At 39.8% G+C, this 20526-nt stretch overlaps 1 protein-coding gene across 1 annotated transcript; it reads right to left on the bottom strand.

Annotated features, from left to right (window-relative positions):
- Window positions 1–180: 180 nt before the first annotated feature.
- PMPCB (peptidase, mitochondrial processing subunit beta) lies at window positions 181–13484 on the bottom strand. Its single transcript, XM_047753914.1, has 13 exons — window positions 13353–13484; window positions 12229–12369; window positions 11414–11500; window positions 10911–11040; window positions 6970–7168; window positions 6438–6517; window positions 3788–3900; window positions 2790–2933; window positions 1858–2018; window positions 767–852; window positions 600–688; window positions 365–440; window positions 181–275 (listed from the first exon to the last, which is right to left on the bottom strand). The coding sequence occupies exons 1-13, from the start codon at window positions 13458–13460 to the stop codon at window positions 211–213; spliced, it is 1479 nt and encodes a 492-aa protein (XP_047609870.1). The 5' UTR covers window positions 13461–13484; the 3' UTR covers window positions 181–210.
- Between the last annotated feature and the right edge of the window lie 7042 nt (window positions 13485–20526).

Here is a 20526-nt window from a genome sequence, read left to right as displayed (position 1 = left end):
TTCTTAAAATTACACTTAGTGTGTTGTTCCAGCATAATTTCTCAGAGAACAAAAGAGAAAGATCTACTGTTCTCAGCCTTTCAAAGTTTGACACAGTATTTCATTCTTCAGGACTTGCAGTTCTGTTAGTTTTATAAATATATATATATATATACACACACACACACACACACCCATGTATATGTGTTCAAAATATTTTTATTAAGAAACTTAATCACAAAGCCAACACATGTTACTGCGAATCTGGTTAAAATCTGGTAGCTGCTCAATGGGACCTAAGGATTAAAAGAAAAGAGAGTTAAAAATGAATAGAAGAAAAATACTTAGCCAACTTTCTGCATAGGAGAAAAGGAGCCGGGCTTACCAACAGCAGCAACAGCTGGACTCTTATCATAAATATATTTGGTACATACTTCTCGAATTGTCTCAGCATTTACAGCCTGAAAAGTTGAAGAAACAAGCATTCAGAGCTTTTTTGTAGTAGTAAAGCCATCCTATAGAAGGTTTTAGATCTAAAGCAAGATATATGAGATATATCCACAGCTTTTGTAACAAGAATCATTTTACACAAGACCCAGCAGTATCTAAGGACTACTTACATCAATTCTTGCTTCAAGCTCAGGGATGGGAATTCTTCTATTATAGCATAACATCTGCCTACCAATATCTTCACAGATGGGAGTGGAACCTGTTTTAAAGAGAAGGGAAAACTAAGTCTTGGCCCACAGATCGACCATGTGGAAAACAGATGTCTTTATTCTCTTACCATCAAGTTGCAGCAACATGTTTGTTTTCAGAAGATTTTTGGCTCGTGCAACTTCACTTTCAGTGACACTTGTACAGAGTCGCATCCTAAAAAACATTTGGAAAAGTCAAACATCAAGTAGTTTGAAAAAATGTTCCATGTTCTATGAGTTCATGACCTAAAGAAAAAAGGGATACTATATTTTACATATTACACAATGTGCGAGTGATTGATTTCAATTTAATAAAAAGTTGAAATTACTAATGACCCCAACAGTTAAGCAAAAGCTAAAATATTACGGATTATTTGCCTCTTAGTGTTAATTGAGATCAGTACAATATAAAAATAGGGTAACCACATTCTGAGAGACACTATAGTCATTTTGAGAATTCATGAATCCCAGCCTATGGGAATCTGATTTGCTAGGGGACAGGTCAGTGGGTCATTGGTTTTGCAAAAGAATCCAGTTGAGTCTAACTTAAACCTAGTAATTAGATAATAATTACAATCCAACTAGATTTAGAGAGTGGTGGAGGAAAGGGACTAAAGTAAGTTTTCCAAGAAGCCGTGGGCCCTTCAGCCTCTGTCTCAAGGTTACTAGTTTTTTGTTTTGGGCACACCTGCAGCATGTGAAATTTCCTAGGCCAGAGATCAAACCATGCCACAGCAACAACCCAAGCCAATGCAGTGACCACTGGATCCTTAACCTGCTGAGCCACAGGAGAACTCAAGGTAGTAGTTTTGACTAAAACACTACATTTTTTCTTTTAGCAATGGCAAATTCATATTCATTTTCACAACACTGCTTTTCCAAGCCAGATAACTTAAGATACTTCCTATAATTCTAGTTGGCATTTGAACATTTTTACCTATTAGGATCTTTCTGAGGTAATCTGCTTCTTAATTTAAGAATTTTCTATAGTATAAATCAGCTTCACATGAGACTTAGAAGAAACACCTGTGATCTTTAAAAAAGTTGCAACAACTGCTACTGCTTAGTCTTGCTCTCTTAACAAAATGCTAATAACAAAAAAATTAACGACCATCAACAGTATCAACAAGAAACTAGTCTAAAACATGAATTATAAGCAAGATTTAAATTATTTTCTTACCATTCTTTTTGAACAACATGGAGCATGTCTGCAACAGTGGCTGGTTCACAAACCATGTAGATTCCCCATAATCCTGTATCTGTGTAGGAAGTGTTGAAAGACTGGAAGCTATGGCAGAGGTTGCCATGACAGGTGAGCTGGGCCAGCTTGCTAGATAAATTCTGTAAGGGGAAAAAAAAATCATCCAAGATTTCTGATAATTTGGACAAATAAGGAACACTTGTCCAGATTATCAGAAAGAAAACTGAGATATGTGAAAACTGACTGCCCTGAAGCCAAGTTTCTCAGTTTTATCCAACAATATCTCAATAATAAAACTAAAATTCCATGAAACAAAGACTTACAATTAACCTCACCAGCAAATGCATCATCCCCAGAAAAATTCACAATGTTAAAGCAGTGAATCCTTGAAAGTAATACAGTAGCCGTACCCACTTCTGAAATACTAAATTGTTATTATCAACCCAATTTGCAGTGTTTTTAGCTGGCTGCTTAAAGATTTGAAATTATATTGCCATGTGAAGCCTAAAATATTTGTAGGAAATAATTTTGTCAAAATCTATGAGTACAAACATACACACTTTATATTTTGAAGTAATTTCAGACTTACCACTTTTTTTGCTTTAGGATTCTCTAACATGTTTTTCAACTGTTGGAGAGTATATTACAGATATTTTTTACCCCTGAATACTAAGTATGCGCTTCTGAAAAATTAACCTCAGTACCGTGATTAAAATCAGGATGTTAACATTGATAAAGTTCTTTTAATGAATCCTTCTATCCTTTTTAAAATTTTACCAATATGGCAAAAGAAAATATTTTTTTTCTGGCCCAGGATGCAATCCAGGATCAGTTTATATTTTAAGTCAAAATTCATACTATACACACCATCTTCTCATTTATTATGGAAAATTACTTTAAAAATCACTTACCATTCCTCCTCCAAAGGAGCGATCCCAGTTGCCAATCAATGTGTTTGCAACCATGAGACAGATTGTATCTGGATGTGCCCAACCGACAGCTTCAACAGCTATTGCAAGGTGTGCCAAAGGCATCTTGTCATCCCTCACTCGGATCTACTTAGGAAAAAGAATACAAAGCTCTAAAGATTACCACTATATAACATACTTAACAAGAAACAAATTCACCAGTTCTGTTCACTGCAGAGTTAAAACACTCACTGTGACACTCTTGTTTTTTAAACAATCGGGCCTCATTACACTGTAAAGTCTAATCTATAAGAACTTCACCAAAAGCTCTCCAAGTGAAATGGTACAGACACAGCCACCAGATAATTAACTGGTCAAAAGGTCTCCATTATTTCACTGGCAGAAATAATCTTTTGTCAGTCTGAATTATTTTATCTAAATTTAAGCTAATCTTGACATACAGGCTTATTTTTGTACTGCCAATGCTACAGTCCTATGCTACTGCCAACATCAGACTTCCTTCCAAATACTACTAAATGAGCACCATCCCTAGTGTGGCAAACGAAGCTTCTAAAGAGGCTTAAAGATAGGGCTGACATGTAGCAGATACTACAAGTTCTGGCTTTAGCAGCTGCCCCAAGAAATGTACTGTGAGCAGAACTTAGCTAAGAATAAGCCTGATATGAAAGTCAAAATATGGGATGTTTTTACTCTTACGCCTTACCATAGGAAAACAGGCATAGTGTCAAAGAAAAAACACAAAGACTAATATTGTCCTTAAAGCCTTACTTCATTAGGAAAGAAAAATAGGTGTTAAATACATGGAACAATATCCACTGAACAGTATCCAGTATCCATGGAATAAGCAATTGAGTCCATCCTAGGGTTAAGCCTTTGTTTTCTACCATTTTACTGCTAAAAATAGACACATTTTGTACACTCATTCATAAATACAACATGAGAAACCCAAAGGGTTAAATACTAGCTTAGGCTTGCCCTACCTCACTTCCTGTGAATTTGCAGGGAGGCAGAGCTGGTATTTCTCCTTCGTCTGGGGACAAAGAGTCACCAAAATGAAACTTCGCCAATTCAAGCAGTTCATCATGGGAAACTCCTGAATTGAAGGAAAATATTTCATGTATCCGATAGCAGTACAATGTGAAGCACACTACGATGACTAACACTTAAGTTTACAATAAGTTCATGGTGGTATAACGTGAAACAAGTTACACATGTACTACTGACACTCCCTAAAAGCCACTGAAGAGTAAGCTCACACAGCACTTCTTCCCTGGTGTCACAAGGCTTGGCAATGCACAGCTTTCTCATTCTCAAGAACTGACAGTTCTTCAACACACCAATGGAATCATTGATAAGGTAACAGCTTGACAATACCACTTTTCACACAAAATTATGTCATATTAAGTAATTAAGTCCTTGAAAGCAAACTCACAAAAAAGGGTCACTTTTCAACAACTTTTTTTGAAGTAAAAAAGAAATATGAGCTCTGTATCATTTAAAGCTAGATACAATATATGCCTCATTCTCTGTGCTCTGCTATCAGAATTCAGTAACAAAATAACTGTATAAATTTCTGAATAAATCCATAACTATCCAAATATTCACTATTGGCCATCCAAAAATTCTATATCCTTTACTTTTCAATCTACCCTTAAGATGCCTATCCTTTACTTGGGACCCAAAAAGATTCAGTGAAATATTCTTAAATTTACAAGATAAATTTAGGCTCGTGCACAAGTGCCTTAAAAAATATTGCAAGATTTTTCTAACTGAAACGTGCTTTCAGAATATAAGAGCACAATGTACATCTATAATTCCCAAACAAATCTATGGTATAAAACAAGACAGTGAATGACTATAGGTTCTTTTCACAATCAGTATGCAGGAGAGCCACCCTGGGTATCCAGAGGGTGATGAAACAACAGGAAGACCCTTGCTGTACCAGGGTAACAAGCAGAGAGTGTAAAACCATGACTACACGCTCAGCCCTCAGTGCCTGACAATCAGCACTTCCACTGTTTGACCACCTTCACCTACAGCCCTCCTGCTTGGATGTTCCACATAGCCAGCTCCTGCTCTAACACCACTTCTACTCAGCTCCATCCAAAAGAGAGAGGAGCCAATCCTTTTCTTTTTTAATGATGCTAGGCCTGACCTATTTCACTGAATTTAAAATGCCACTGTTTATAAGGAATATCATCATTTACGTACCAGTAAGAAAAAATGCTAATTAATCCAGGGCAAGCCATTAACTGCTATTAAGATATCTCAACTTTGGCAATGTCAAAATGAACCCATGAACTGTGATAAAACCCGCTACATCGTCCATATTTCACAACACTGGCAGAGACAGCCCAGACAGCTTGGTTGTTGAGGCCTCATCCAACCAAGAGTCTTCTCATTTCCAATGCCAGTTCCAAATGCTGAACCCCAGAGAGCACAGTCATTTCAGAAACAACATTACTACCTGGAAAACTTCAGAGCACACTGTCTGGCATACAAAGGTCCTATGTTTAAGATACTTAATCCTCATTTTCATCATTATTCCTGAGTTAGCTCAAAGTCTATCCAGGGTAACTATAATTTTCATTTAATGTCACTGCTAAAGGAAGAAAAATTAAAGAACGTTTCACATATCTTTGCTTTGTCCTAAAAAGAGAATGAGAGAAAGAAAACAAAACTGGAAACCAATAAAATGTACTATTTGTCTAAATTCGGACTGTCAGGAAACCTAGCAAAATTTAATATGAATTTTCTTTCATTCACTGGCTTCAAACACATCCACAAATAAGTCTTGTCCTAATGCCACCTGCATGTTCAAGTTCCCATTAAACATTCCCATGACCCCCTGTATACTTATCCTTTTCAGTAATTAGCAGATCTACTGAATGAATGAACACATCAAAGAGTGAATAAACATCATACATATTCATTCCATGCCTGACCATGGATGAAGCTGGTTTTCAAGAACGGAGTTCCCGTTGTGGCTCAGTGGTTAACGAATCCGACTAGGAACCACGATGTTGCGGGTTCGATCCCTGGCCTTGCTCAGTGGGTTAAGCATCCAGCGTTGCTGTGAGCTGTGGTGTAGGTTGCAGATGCAGCTCGGATCCCGAGTTGCTGTGGCTCTGGTGTAGGCCAAAGGCTGCAGCTCCGATTGGACCCCTAGCCTGGGAACCTCCATATGCTGTAAATTCCATTATGTATGTACACTTATGCATTGGAGGATCCCCAAGTTTTCCTATTAAAAAACTCTACTAAAAAGAAATAGAAGGGGAGGGAGTGGGATGGATGGGCATTTTGGGCATGAGGGGATGCAAACTATTATATTTGGAATGCATGGGCAATGGGATCCTACTGTACAGCACAGGGAAATGTATGTGACTGGGTCACTTTATTGTACAACAGAACTTGACAAAATATTGTAAATCAACTCTACTTTAATAATAATAAAACTAAAAAAAAAAAAGAAATAGAGGAAAAGTCTGGTTCCAGTGCTCCACACTGCCCTTACACAACATTAAACAAATTGCTGTGTAAATGAAAACTCTAAAGACATGTCCCAACAGGATCAAACTGATATGCACATCACTTTGTTTCTCAAATGGTCAGAAATTTAAATGGACTAACCTCCAGCAGCAGCAAGAACTATTCTTGGTCCCTTATAATGTGTGGTTATATAATCGACTAAGTCCTTACGATTTATAGATCTGTAAATGGAGTAAGAGCAGCAGTATTAAAAGGAAATATAAAAGCACATATCCTCACAAAGTATACCTGAAATTAAATTGGACCCTAAAGGTATTCTAAGTTAAATGCAATCATGAACTTCCCATGTGGCTCATAACATAACTACTTGGATGTTGCTTCTACGATGGCTGTGACTCGACTCCTAAGTTAAATGCAATCAGAAATAAGATATATGTGCAACAAGTACAAAGGATTTCAACATTTTTATATCAAAAAAAAAAAAAAAAGACTGAATACCATCACTTGTTTATTATAGAAGGAGCTACAAGCCCAGACACCTGGGAGTTAGGTGGGGCTCAAGTATAGTTAAGCACAATTTCGTTCAGGTTATTTGGGGTAAAAAATTACTTTCTGAAAGTTAATTTTCACAATTCAAAATTTTTCTCGAAAAAAATCTGCGAATTATACCTACTTGATATTTTCAGTTGGTCCCAAAATTGTCCGTCCAAGTGCAGTATTTTGATAAGCTGTGGCATGAAGATAATCAAAAACAACTTCCTGTAAATTGGTTTCGACTTCCTGCATCTCTCTAAGGATCACTCCACGTTCACGTTCAATCTCTGCTTCTCCCAATGTGCTGTTTTGTATTATATCAGCAAGAATTTCTACAGCTAAATGAAAATAATGCATAAGAGGAAACACCAAGAATCTCACTTTTTGCTATTAAACTCTATTAAGCTAGCATCAGATCATGATACTGACCATCACTCAATACTGATTAAAGGATAACTATACATTTGATACACCTAAAAGGACAAAATTAAAATGAAAAATGTAATCCCCTGTGGTATAGATGAGCCTGGGGAAAACTAAATTTGCCAAAAGTCCCTCCAACACTTGTAATGACTCTGCCTACAACTACTTTAAAAATGCCATGGAAATTGCTATATGACTATATATTGTTCTCTGCGAAAATGACAAAGGAGAAAACTAGTCAGAATGTCTAGGTATGTACAGGGAGTCAACATCATCCAAGTATTTACCATCCAAGTTCCCAGAGCAATGAGGCTACTACATAACGAAGCCAAGAATCATTATAATCTAATATATGCCCCCAGTGAACCCCTTATAGAATTAATGTCCTCTCAATTATCTTTCCCCACTTAATCCCAGTGTCTATTCCTACCCATCTGGTCAGTGTTGGCTAGACTCTTACCATTAGCAAAGTTGATAAGATAATCCAACAGAACTGGAACAGTTAACATCTGAAGAAAAGGACAGGTACCCCAAGAGAAATACCTATGCCTATCAAAGGTTTTAAAAGATGGCCCTTGGGAAAATTTGATAGAACCCTCAAATATTTATACAAAAACGAACATTTTTTGCAAAATGCCACAAGTGAACTGAAGGGCACATTGTGCTATTAAGGATCCATTGTGCTATGGATGATCATAGTGAGAATGGATGATCATAAAAGTCTGGAGACCACCCGTCTGAACGTCTAATCATTACCTCCCACACCAGTTTCACCCAGCTGAGGGGATAAAAGCCTAAGGCCAACTCCACAGGTAGGATGTGCTTCAGAGAGCACTAACACTTTGGATTTCTCACGAAGCCTCTCTGTTTTCCATTTCCACCCCCACTGACAGGAGCTCTGTCCTTCTGAGCCAGAACCAGAAAGGAAAAAAAAAAAAAAGTCCTCTTCCTTCTCTCTTTCTTCCTCTAGTCCTCTTTCTTGCTTTCCTTGCTGTTCTCTGTGTAAAGGAGAGACAGACTAGAATGAACAATCTAGCCCAAGGAGCCTGGCCTAACCCTTTGTTCCTAGTCCCTAACTAGTCCTGGGCAAAAACTACTTCCAAGGAAATCATTAAGAATTTTACCAAGGTTTTTGCAATTCAAATCAAGACACCCTCCATTGTTTTCATTTTCATTGGTTTTTAATGCAAAAGTTAAGCTATCACGTTATGAAAATTTAATTTGCAGGTAAGTGTTTCATTCTGCTGTTTTGACAAAGCAAACTGGCACAGTATATCTGAGTGGGAAGACATGCATTTCGGTCCACAGTAAGCCACTAAGCTATGTGATCCTGGGAAAGTCACAGCTGGGCCTCAGTTTCCACAACTACACAGTGGAGACACCTACCTGATTACTATGCTGATCAAAGGAGATAATCTATATACAAATTACATATATACAAATAAAGTGGCATTCAAACGTTATTAACGAAAGCCTATCATTAGGAATCCAAAATTTCATAGTAATGAAATTAACTTCAACTATTCAAGGACCTTAAAGATTAATTGTTTCACCACTTAGCACTAACACTGCTATATTTTCTAGTTAATTCTCCTACTGGGAAAATGTTTTGTGTAATAACTGTCCTTCGGTAAATCCAAAACACTCTACAAACATGGTAACTATTAAAAATTGCTGTGTTGGAGTTCCCATCGTGGCTCAGTGGTTAGTGAATCCGACTAGGAACCATGAGGCTGCGGGTTCGATCCCTGCCCTTGCTCAGTGGGTTAAGGATCCCACGTTGCCGTGAGCTGTGGTGTAGGTCGCAGACGCGGCTCGGATCCCACGTTGCTGTGGCTCTGGCATAGGCCGGTGGCTACAGCCCCGATTCGACCCCTGGCCTGGGAACCTCCATATGCCGCGGGAGCGGCCCAAGAAATGGCAAAAAGACAAAAAAAAAATAAAAAATAAAAAAAAATAAAAATTGCTGTGCTACACTGTCAGGATAATTATTTTATTTCTATAAAATAAAAATAAAATCTATTTTATTGCTATGAGAAAAATCATCAATAATCTCATAAGTGAACATTTGCTGATTTTGCTCAGGACTCAGAGTGTTTATATTAAACAAGGAATAAAAAATTGCTCCTAGTCAGAGCAATCAGGCAAGAAAAAGAAATAAAAGGCATCCAAGTTGGAAAAGAAGTAAAACTATCACTATTTGCAGATGATATGATATTATATACAGAAAACACTAAAGACTCCATAAAAAAATCTGTTGTGTTTCTATGCACTAATAACAAACTAATAGAAAGAAAAATTAAGAAAACAATGACGTTTACAATTGCATCCAAAGGAATAAAATACCTGGGAATCAATTTAATCGAGTAGGTAAAAGAGCTGTATACTGAAAATTCAAAATATTAATGAAAGAAACTGAAGATGACACAAGAAAATGGAAAGATGTTCAGTCTTCATGGATTAGAAAAAGAATTGAGGAGTTCCCATTGTGGCGCAGTGGTTAACGAATCCGACTAGGAACCATGAGGTTGGGGGTTCAGTCGCTGCCCTCCCTTGCTCAGCGGGTTAACGTCCGGCGTTGCCGTGAGCTGTGGTGTAGGTTGCAGACGCGGCTTGGATCCCGTGTTGCTGTGGCTCTGGCGTAGGCCAGTGGCTACAGCTCCGATTCAACCCCTAGCCTGGGAACCTCCATATGCCGAGGGAGCGGCCCAAAGAAATAGAAAAAAGACAAAAAAAAAAAAGAAAAAGAACTGATGTTGCTAAAATGTCCAAGCTACCCAAAGCATGTACAGACAATGCAATTCCTATCAAAATCTCAAAGGCATTTTTCACAGAAATAAAAGGTACAATCCTAAAATTTTTATAGAACCACAAAAGACCCCAAATAACCACAGCAATTTTGAGAAAGAACAAAGCTAAAAGCATCATGCTCCCTGATTGCAAACTATATTAGAAAGTATAGTAATCAAAACTATGTATTTGTTTTATAGCGCATAAAAACAAATACGGAATCAATCGAACAGAACAGAGAGCCCAGATAAACCCAGGCATATATGATCAATTAATGTACAACAAAAGAGCAAAGACTACACAATGAGGGAAGGAGAGTCTCCTTAATAAACGGTGTTGGGAAAATAAGCCACGTGCAAAAGAAAGAAACTGGATCACGGGTGTTCCCTTGTGGCTCAGCAAGTTAAGGCATTATCCTAGAGTGGCTCAAGTTGCAGCTGTGGTGTGGTGCAGGTTTGATCCCTGACCCAGGAATTGCCACATGCTGTGGGCACAAGCAAAAAAAAAAAAAGTCAGATAACAGGACAGAGAAAAAAAACAAAACCAACAAAAAAGTAGGCAGTAAAAATAAACAAATAATATAAACCAATTACAAACGGTTCGCTACACAGGTATGACTCTGGAGGAAGCAATATTTGAATCAAGTGTTAGGGCCTGGCTTGCACAAGTCTTGCAGCCTATAAATATTTTATATCATTTGTCATATTTGGAGGAAAAATAAAAATAGGTGCCCCTCATCCAGAGTTTGGTTCATTTTTTCACATTTCTGGGTGTTACTCTTTCTTAAAAGACATAATGAAAACAGTACTAAATTATTTCTTAACCTCTATGAAAATTACCTATCTGCAGTATAAATAATAACAATACCTCTTGGCAAATCTTTAGAGAATGCTTTGGCATAATATACAGTCTGCTCTCTGGAGGTATAGGCATTGAGATGAGCACCCATGTTTTCAATCTCAAGTTCCAAATCTAACTGGGATCTCTTTTTGGTGCCCTGAAATAAAAGAAAAAAATTATGCTATCTTCCTTTATTACTCATCTGTTCTAACACTTCAGACAATTTACATGAGGACATAAGCCTGTGTCAGTCTGATGGAAGAATCAAACTTTATTTCCAAAGTATATTAGGTTTCAGAAGTAGTGGCACACTTTCAGATGACCCTTACATCCCCAGAAAAAATCCTTGTTTCAACTCTACACAGAAACTGTAAGTAATTATTTCAGAAATATCCTGAAGTTTTTTAAAAAAATTAAAACATGCTATACTATTGAAGTAGTTCTCCTTGCCATAGAATGAGATTTTGTGCCTACTGTCTCTTAAAGAAAGTTTTTATTAAAGACTTCATTAAAAATGTCTTAGAGCTTGCCTTGAAAGCCATATGTTCCAGAAAGTGAGCTGTTCCATTATTCTTCTCATTTTCATATCGACTCCCAGCATCAATCCAAAGCCCAACCTTAATGCAATCAAGGAAGAATTAAGTAAAACATTATTTTCTTTCTTTTGAGGGATGGGGTAAAACTAGGGGGCAGTCTTCTTTCTTTTTCTGACAAGTGCTTTCCAGTCTTAACTTGAGTGGATTGACAGTACAATCCTAAGAACCATGAGACTTAAAAATTCTGGTTATCAGGCTACTAAGGTGCTACAAAGCCTACTTACCAGCTTCACTAAGAACCTGGATTCTTAGCCCAGTGTGTTACTGCAGTCAATTAACAAGCATAGTATAAAGAACATCACGGATTGTCAGAAAGTCTAGGTTCAAATCCTGGTTCAGTCAAATATTAGCTGTGTGACCCAGGACAAAACCACTTAACTTCTCTGATCTTGTTTTTCAACTGTAAAATGGACATGATGATCCCTGCTAAAAAGAACTATTTTTAAGATCAAGTATGACAATATATATGAAAACATCTGACAGAGTAGTCTAGCAAATATACTTCTCTCATTATTATCAACACTACATGACAATGACAGGCTGCAAGAACCAGATGTGTAGACACTTAAAGTACACAGGTACCTGGTATAGAAGTAGTACAGAAGAGATTCACAAGTGAGAATCACTTTTGTCAAGGCAAAATAACTGCCCCTATTTTCAACCACCTGCCAACTAACTGAAAAGCTTAAATTAAAGTCAGTAACTTGCTCTCTCCTAACGAGAGGTCAAACTGATGCCGAAACGCTTACTGTGCATGTTGAGAGCCCAGAGTCTTCAGAGGCCACTCTGAGTCCGTTCTCCAAACAGGTTACTCTCGTTTCAGGAACATTCAGAAAAACTTGTGTAGCAGCCTGTGTACTTCTCAATCTGTTTCCTCCAAAATTTAATGACTGGTTGGGGATGGAGGGACGAAGTAAAACATCACTATTGTAACATGAAAGTTGATCAGAAAACCAAATCTATCTCACAAAGACCCTCTCTATAAAGTACTCTTTCCTCCTCAACTTTTATTCCACTGGGATCCACCCACACCTCTGGCCTAGTCTAGGAACATTCCTGAAGCGACCATCATTATCCAAAGAGAAAACTGCTTTGAATACTTCTCCAAGAAATGTTGAATATTCACTATAGAAGGAACAAGCCAAGGGGCAATAAAGGGAGAGAAAAATATAAAAATACCTACATAACATTGGTGTAAGGTTCCCACTGTTCAAGAAAAACAGTAAGTCTTGAAAAAGGCAGAAAAAGAGAAGATAGGAAGAAAGGCTCAAGACACTGGCTGATTGATTTGCTGACTATGGACTACACGCCTGTCCGAAGTCTTTCTTTTCCTTTATACATAAGTTAAAAGTCCCACAAACTCTAGAGAAAGCCAGTCTCTGAGGAGAAACATACAAACTTTTCCTTTAGCTACCTTGGGGTTCGCAGGAAGCAGAGGTGAGGATATAGACACTGCGTTTTAGGCAAAAACAGATATCTGGGGAGTGGGAGTGTGTGTGTGTGAGGGTGTCCTCACTTTTTGATTTCCCCCAATTTGCAACCACTGCGATTGCAGTAACCAACACGTACTCTTTATAAGAACTTTTGAGTAACTGGGGAAGGGGCCGGCAACCAAAGTCATGTCTCATGTCACTGGCAGGTCACGCACTGCGGGTGACCAAAGCCAGCTCAGCCCCGGCGGGTGACAAGCCTCCCCGGCCACCTGATGACCCCCGTATCCCAGCGGAGGAAGCCAAACCCACTGTTGGGGGCGGGGGTGGCAACTCGCGCGGCCGGGCCTACAGCCTACGGCTCAGGGTCGCGGAGCGGAGTCCAGCGGGAGAGGCACTGGCCTGGTCCCGGGCGGCACCCAGACAAGTGAAGGGAAGCTCACCTGCCTTGCAGGGCCTCCGACCAAGAGCCTCTTGGAGAAACCCCAGAGCTGCTTCCGCGCCGCGGACAAAAACACCGCTCGGGCCGCCGCCGCCGCCGTCGCCGCCATCTCCGCTCTGGCCAGTGTGAGGGATGTGTTTCCGGGGTCGTGACCGGAGGTCCCAGACGCGAGGAGGGGACCCACCTAGTGGCCGGGATGGGAATGGCACTCCTCTAAGCGGTTGTGGAAGGAATAGACCTGGATGTGGTGCTGAGCGGTGTTCCCTGAATAACAGGAATTTGGGAAGCTACAGAAGCCTCTGTATCAGCAGTTACTTTGATCACCTAAGACGTTCAAGGTACAAATGTAAAAGAGATAAAGGTAACGTGGTGCAACATATCATGCCATCGGTGGATGAAATTAATCGGAAGAAGTGGAATATGATCCATAACTCACTGTCCATAGATGAAGCATCTCGTACAGGAGACACGTGGTGAGGGGAAGGAGGTATTAGTGTTGACGCCTAGTCACTCCTCAACACTCGACAGTCTGACTCGTTCCATGCCGCAGAAATTGCTCTTGCTGAAGCCACTAATTGCTGAAAAACGAACACTTCATAGACCTGTAAGCTTATCATATAGTCTTACTGGCTTAATTTGACATAAATCTCTAAGAATTTTTCTTCCTCATTGATCTTAGAGCTCCTCCTCCTTCTCCTAGTCCCTTCTTCACCTTCTTGGGCAGCTGTTTATTCACAGAGCTCTTAATGAAACTAAAAATAGCAAGCACTGTTCTAAGTGTGCTATTCTTTGGGGGGCCTTGCCCAGGTGTGCAAAAGTTCCCTCACCAGGAATCAAACTGGCCCACAGCAGTGACAACAAGGGATCCTTAACTCTGAGCCACCAAGGAACTTCTAATTGTGCTCTTCTCATGCTGTTTTTACAGAGGTAGAAACGGGTAAAATAACTTGCCTGAGGTCAAGGTGCTAATTACAGGCTGTGTGGCTCCAAAGCTTTGCTCTTAAAGTCCATGCCCTTTTACCCTGAAAGTTGGTATTTCCCTGGGTCTGGGCCTCTTCTCCTATTGCACACTCTCCCTGAGGGTTTCCACTTTGACCTGAAGACTTCCCCTGTTTACACAGTCAGACCTTTCTCTTGAGCTCCAGGCACATTTAACCATTCAGTGACTAGACAGTTACACTGAAGTATCCCATTAGTGCCTCAATATCAACGTGTCCAAAATGCATTTCACTGCCTTGCCCCTAAGTCGCAATGCAATGCAAAACAGCCAATGATACTTCCATTCACCAGACCTCCAAGCCAGAAACCTGGATTTCATCCTCAGCTCCCTTTTTTCCACTCTGAACATCCTACTGATACACTCCTGTCCTACCTCTTGAATCTGCTCTAGCCCTACTGTCATAGTTTTTTATCCAAGGCATCTTTTAAGAATGCACCTTTTAGCACCACAGTCCCATTATAAAGAACCCCACAGTAACTTCCCTTGGTCAGGATAAAGTGACAGCAGGCAAATAGTTAGACACAAGCAGAGAAGGGGTGCCTGGGGCCAAATGGCAGGAAACCACACTTCATGCAAGTAGCAGGGCCCATGTGTGGATAGAGAAAAGCTGGAACCTCCAGACTAATAGGAAGCCACACCTTTTGGGGTGATAAGTGCCCTAGAGGCAGACAAAGAGCATGAATCTCCAATGCTTGATATAACCTGTTGCTCATTATGCCCTAACTATAACAAAATTATAATAAAAATTAGTTATGCAGATAACAGGTACCCATCATACACCAACACCATGACGCTTCTAATAAAACTAAATAAGGAAGATCAAGCTGGGCTGAAAATTAAGGAATATGACCCCCCAAAGCCCACCTTCCCAGGGGTTTGAATATTCCACCCATAAAATTAGATGCCCCATATAACTGGTGTGCCAAAAAATGCAGGGCAGCTGCTTGCCACTCTGCCCACTTCTCTTTAAGAGGTGTATTTCTCATTTAAATAAATCCTCATTTTTTTTTCCAATTTTCCATCTCGTTTCTGAATTCTTTCTGCGACAAGATAAGAACCTGACCTTCGGAACATCTGTATGATAAATAGGACCCTTCTTGATCTGACAGCTACTTATCTTTCCAGACCCATCTCTCTCCACTTCTCGCCTCTGCTATGAAACCACAGCATCTATTACATAATAAAAACAGCCACGATTATCCCTTCATGATTCTAAAACACAGGTGTGTTAACATTAATAAAGAACTATAAACATGCATACATATATACAAATATATTTAGGTATAATCACAAGAAGTATCTGAGAAATTTTACCACATCTTAATTCTAACTTAGTGTAGGATGTCATGGAAATGACAGAATAAAAACCTCTGAAAATTCTCTCTTCTTTTCATAAAATAAATGAGAAAGCTGATTTTAAAAAAATGGCCAGAATCAACATTTTCAGTACTCTGGAAATTAAGCAAAGGCTTGCAGTAATCTGGGGAGCTTTTTCTCCATAAAAACAGTTAAATCTCAGTAAGAGCTTTGTAGTTTATTAATTTAAAAATGTTTAAACATATAATATTTAACTCTGTCCCTAACCCCTTCCTCCTAACTCCATGGTAGCCTTGAAAACCAATATCCCACAGCCAAGATGAAAATCAGCAGCCTGGCAGCCACCAGAGGGAGCAAAATTGGGTTGGAACTCCTCCAAGGCCTCAGACCCAGAGATCTGAAATTATTTGACCTGTCTAGGGCTTCCCTGGTTGATCTCACTTGCAAGTTTGCTTTTATTTGACCTGGCTTAAAGCAAAAAGCCTTTTTCTGGGGATCCTTGTCAAAATATATTTAGAGGCAGTTGTAACTTTGTGACTGCCTGGAGGTAGTGGATAACAGGCAAACCAAGAAGCTTAAAAGGAAAAGCTAGGGCTTGACCTGAAATGTATTTAGAGATACCCTGTTTTATTGCACTTCAGTTTATTGTGCTTCAAAGATTATGTTTTTTACAAATTGGAGGTTTGTGGCAATCCTGCATTAAGTAAGTCTATTGGCACCATTTTTCCAATAGCATTTACTCACATAGTATCTCTGTGTCACATTTTGGTAATTCTCACAATATTCCAAACTTTTTCTTTATTATTATTTATTATGATCATCTATGTCAGTGATCTTGACATAGATGAGCAGACAATCAGGAGTTCCCTGTGCCACTGATTAAGGGTCTGGTGTTGTTCCTGAAGCAGCTCAGGTCACTGCTGTGGTGCAAATTCAATCCCTGGCCTGGGAACTTTCATATGACATGGATGCAGCCAGAAAGAAATAGAAAGAAAGAAAGAAAGAAAGAAAGAAAGAAAGAAAGAAAGAAAGAAAGAAAGAAAGAGTGGACAACCAATGTAATAGAATTGAGAATTCATGGAGTTCCCGTTGTGGCACAGTGGAAATGAATCCAACTAGTATCCGTGAGGATGTGGGTTTGGTCCCTGGCCTCGCTCAGTGGGTTAAGGATCTGGTGTTGCCATGAGCTGTATGTGTATGTCAAAGATGTGGCTTGGTCCCATGTTGCTATGGCTGTGGCATAGGCTGGCAGCTACAGCTCCGATTCAACCCCTAGCCTGGGAACTTCCATATACCTCCAGTGCAGCCCCCTCCGCAAAAAAAACAAACAAAAAAAAATTATATATGTGCTTACTGTATAACCCAGTGATTGTACTCTTGGGCATTTATACCAGAGATCAAAACATCTGCATGAATATTAGTAAAAACTTTATTCATGATGACCAAAAACTGGAAAAAATCCAAAATGTCCTTTGCTAGGTGCTTGGTTAAACCAACTGAGGTACATTCACACTATGGACTCTTACTCAGCACTAAACAGGAATGAACTCTTGATCAATGCAACAATATGGATGACCCCAAGAGAGTTATGGCAATCTTAAAAGGCTATGTCCTTCATGATCCCACTTATAAAACATTTTTTTTTTGTCCTTTTGCCATTTCTTGGGCTGCTCCCATGGCATATGGAGGTTCCCAGGCTAGGGGTCCAATTGGAGCTGTAGCTACCAGCCTACACCACAGCCACAGCAACTTGGGATCCAAGCCGTGTCTGCAATGTACACCACAGCTCACAGCAACGCCGGATCCTTAACCCACTGGGTAAGGCCAGGGATCGACCCTGCAACCTCATGGTTCCTACTCGGATTCCTTAACCAGGTAGCCATGATGGGAACTCCCTAAAACGTTCTTGAAATAACAGAATCACAGAGATGGGGAAGAGATTATTGATTGCCAGGGGTTGGGGCAGAAAGAGGAGGAGGACAGGGAGAAGGAGGTGAGCATGACCATAAAAGGGTAGCGTGCAAGATCCTGGAAGTGATGGAACTTTTCTCTCTCTTGAAATGGTGATGATTACACATATCTACACATGTGCAAACATTTCATAGAAATAAATATCTACAAAGGAATGCATGTAAAACTATCAAAATATGAAGATGGTCAGTTAATTACATCATTGTCAATTTCCGGGATGTGATATTGGGTTGCACTTGTGAAAGACCTTACCATTAGGGCAAAATAGATGAAGGGTGCCTGAGATCTCTCTGCATTATTTTTCTTACACCTGCATGTGAATCTACAACTGTCTTAAAGTAAGAAGTGGAATTAAAGGGAAAAAAATGAAGTTACAGTTCCAAAAATATTTTTGTATTATGGGAGAGGAATAGTTTGGGAATGGTACTGTTTCTATCTATTGATCTTCATGTATCACAACCCTGCACTCAAACACACACACACACACAGAGACATATTAGTCACAGTGGTTCTTACAAATTGGAATGGGAAGAAAAATTTAGAATTGTTCATCTGGGCATAACTAATAAGGGAACTGCAAATGAACTGGAGCGAAAAAATCTTTGCATGTTTCATAAAGCTTTCCTGATCCAGCCTTTTCTACAATGGCCCCCTAATGAGGAGGGAGCGATTAGTGTGCTATGAGATGTGTAATGCGACAGTTCGAGAAGCTCCCTGCATCTGGTGGTGGTGCTAGCAGCCTTTGTGCCCAGTTTGGACTCATTGAAGTGCTTTGGCTTTATTTCCTTTTGTTTTTTGCCTCTTAATGGATGTTATGCTGTGTGGGAAGGAGGCCCTGAGTTGAATGTATAATCACCATGGGAACAGAGGCCACAGTCAATCCCTGGGAATGTAGCTCATGGCCCCCACGTCCATTGTCAAAGTCTTTCTTGTGCACTTTTCTGTGACCTGAATGTGGCAGAGTTTGCATGAGTATGTGTCTGTGTGTCTGTGGGCATAATACTTAGAGGTCACCTGATTTGTCCTTGAGGGCAGAGGCAGAAGAAAATGTAGGGAACTTTGTACCAACAACTTCGCAGCTCTCAAATTTCTGGTTTGTGTTTATCAGCTAGAAATCAAGTAATAAAGGATAGTAGAAGAAACATAATTTCTGAAAAGTCTAAACTCCTACTTACCCACACTCAGGCCACCATTTCTCTTCTATAGGAAACTAAGTCCCAGATTTATGATGCCAGCAAAATCTGATTTTCTATCTTCCTCACCTTCATTTCCTCCTGGTCTAGATGACTCCAAAGTGTGAGGATCTTTGCACACTCAGTGGTCTTTCTGGGACTCTTACATCACAAATTGCCTCCTTATCTTGTTTTCCATTTGTCATCCACTCAGTCCTCCTTGATTTGCCCGGGATTGATGTCCAGTGCAAGTTCCTGCCCCTGGGCTCTAGTCACTTTACAAATCTTCCTAGAGACTCTGTCTTTCCCATGGTGAAGGCCTACAGTGCCTTCTAGACAAATATTCTGCTCCAGATGACTCCAGTGGTATCTTTAGGATAGACTTAAACTTGCTAAATCTTCACGAGAAGCCCTCTACCAGGGGCTTGGTAGAGAAGCGAGGAAGACAGAATCTAGGTTCTAATTTGATGTAGAGGAATCTTCTATATAGATCTCAAAAAAATATTTGCAAGAGTATGAAATCGCCTGGGTTGCAAGATGCATTCTTCAGACATGGGTATGAGATTCTTAGAGGAGTAAGCACTGAAACTATTTTCATCATTTACTCAGTCATCCAGTATCTGAGAAAAGTATAGGCAATTCAGAAATTGCAGGAATGATGATTTCCCAATTAGTAATTTAGATTTCCGGGGAGGGAAGCTAATCAAGTCAATTTTGATTATCTATCTACCTAGACCGGTATGCATCCCTCTCTTCTTTTTTTTTTTTTTTTTTTGTCTTTTTGCCATTTCTTGGGCTGCTCCTGCGGCATATGGAGGTTCCCAGGCTAGGGGTCTAATCGGAGCTGTAGCCACCGGCCTACGCCAGAGCCACAGCAACACGGGATCCGAGCCGCGTCTGCAACCTACATCACAGCTCACGGCAATGTCGGATCGTTAACCCACTGAGCAAGGGCAGGGACTGAACCCGAAACCTCATGGTTCCTAGTCGGATTCGTTAACCACTGCGCCACAATGGGAACTCCCATCCCTCTCTTCTTAAACCTGTCTGATTTCACCAAATTTGTATAGAGATCTCTAATCCATTAAGTAGAAATTAATGATAAAAGTATTTTTAAAAATTCCTACCAAATCCATAAGCTGCATGAAACCTTTTTTCCATTGATCTCTTTTTAGTCTCAGTGTGGGTGTAGAATTCTAAGATGTCCCCCAATAACCCATACCCTTATAAAATCCCCCCCCCCATGGAATCTCATTCCTGTGATTAGGTTACATTATACGGCAAAGGTGAAGGCATTTTTCAGGTGGAATTAAAGTACCTAATAAGTTGAACTTCAGATAATCACATCATCCTGGGGGAATGTCGCCTAATCAGGTGAGCCCTTTAAAAGGGTCAGGTGACTGTTAGCAATGGATCACTCGGCTCGTGTGTGGGTGAAGAATGCAGCTAGCTGCAAGAATCATTGCAGGACCCAAAATAAAATAGGTAAAGGGTCAGAGGTAAAAGATTCTCCGGCTGGACTTGAAGAAGTAAGATGTCAAGAGTTCTACAATTTCAAGGAAATGAACTCTTCCAACAACTATCTGTTCTTGGGAGAGGACTCTAAGCCTAAGAGATGCCAGTTCTGACATGTTGATTGTAGTCTTGGGAAGCTCTGCGATGAACTCAGGTAAGCTATTTGGAACCTGTGAGCCCATAGATGGATGTTGCTGTAA

The sequence above is a fragment of the Phacochoerus africanus genome, chromosome 11, assembly GCF_016906955.1.
Source record: "Phacochoerus africanus isolate WHEZ1 chromosome 11, ROS_Pafr_v1, whole genome shotgun sequence".
NCBI lineage: Eukaryota > Metazoa > Chordata > Mammalia > Artiodactyla > Suidae > Phacochoerus > Phacochoerus africanus.
Note: the sequence above shows the minus strand (reverse complement) of the source record. Positions and strands in the feature narration are given on the sequence as shown.

What these genes read in the sequence shown, in the direction of transcription:
- PMPCB (XM_047753914.1), bottom strand. Translation starts at nt 13,460, where the DNA reads ATGGCGGCGACGGCGGCGGCGGCGGCCCGAGCGGTGTTTTTGTCCGCG. An exon ending in TCGGAGGCCCTGCAAGGCAG is followed by an intron (nt 12,370 to 13,352) that starts GTGAGCTTCCCT and finishes ATCCCCAACCAG; the next exon opens with TCATTAAATTTTGGAGGAAA. An exon ending in CATGTTGCTGCAACTTGATG is followed by an intron (nt 689 to 766) that starts GTAAGAGAATAA and finishes TCTTTAAAACAG; the next exon opens with GTTCCACTCCCATCTGTGAA.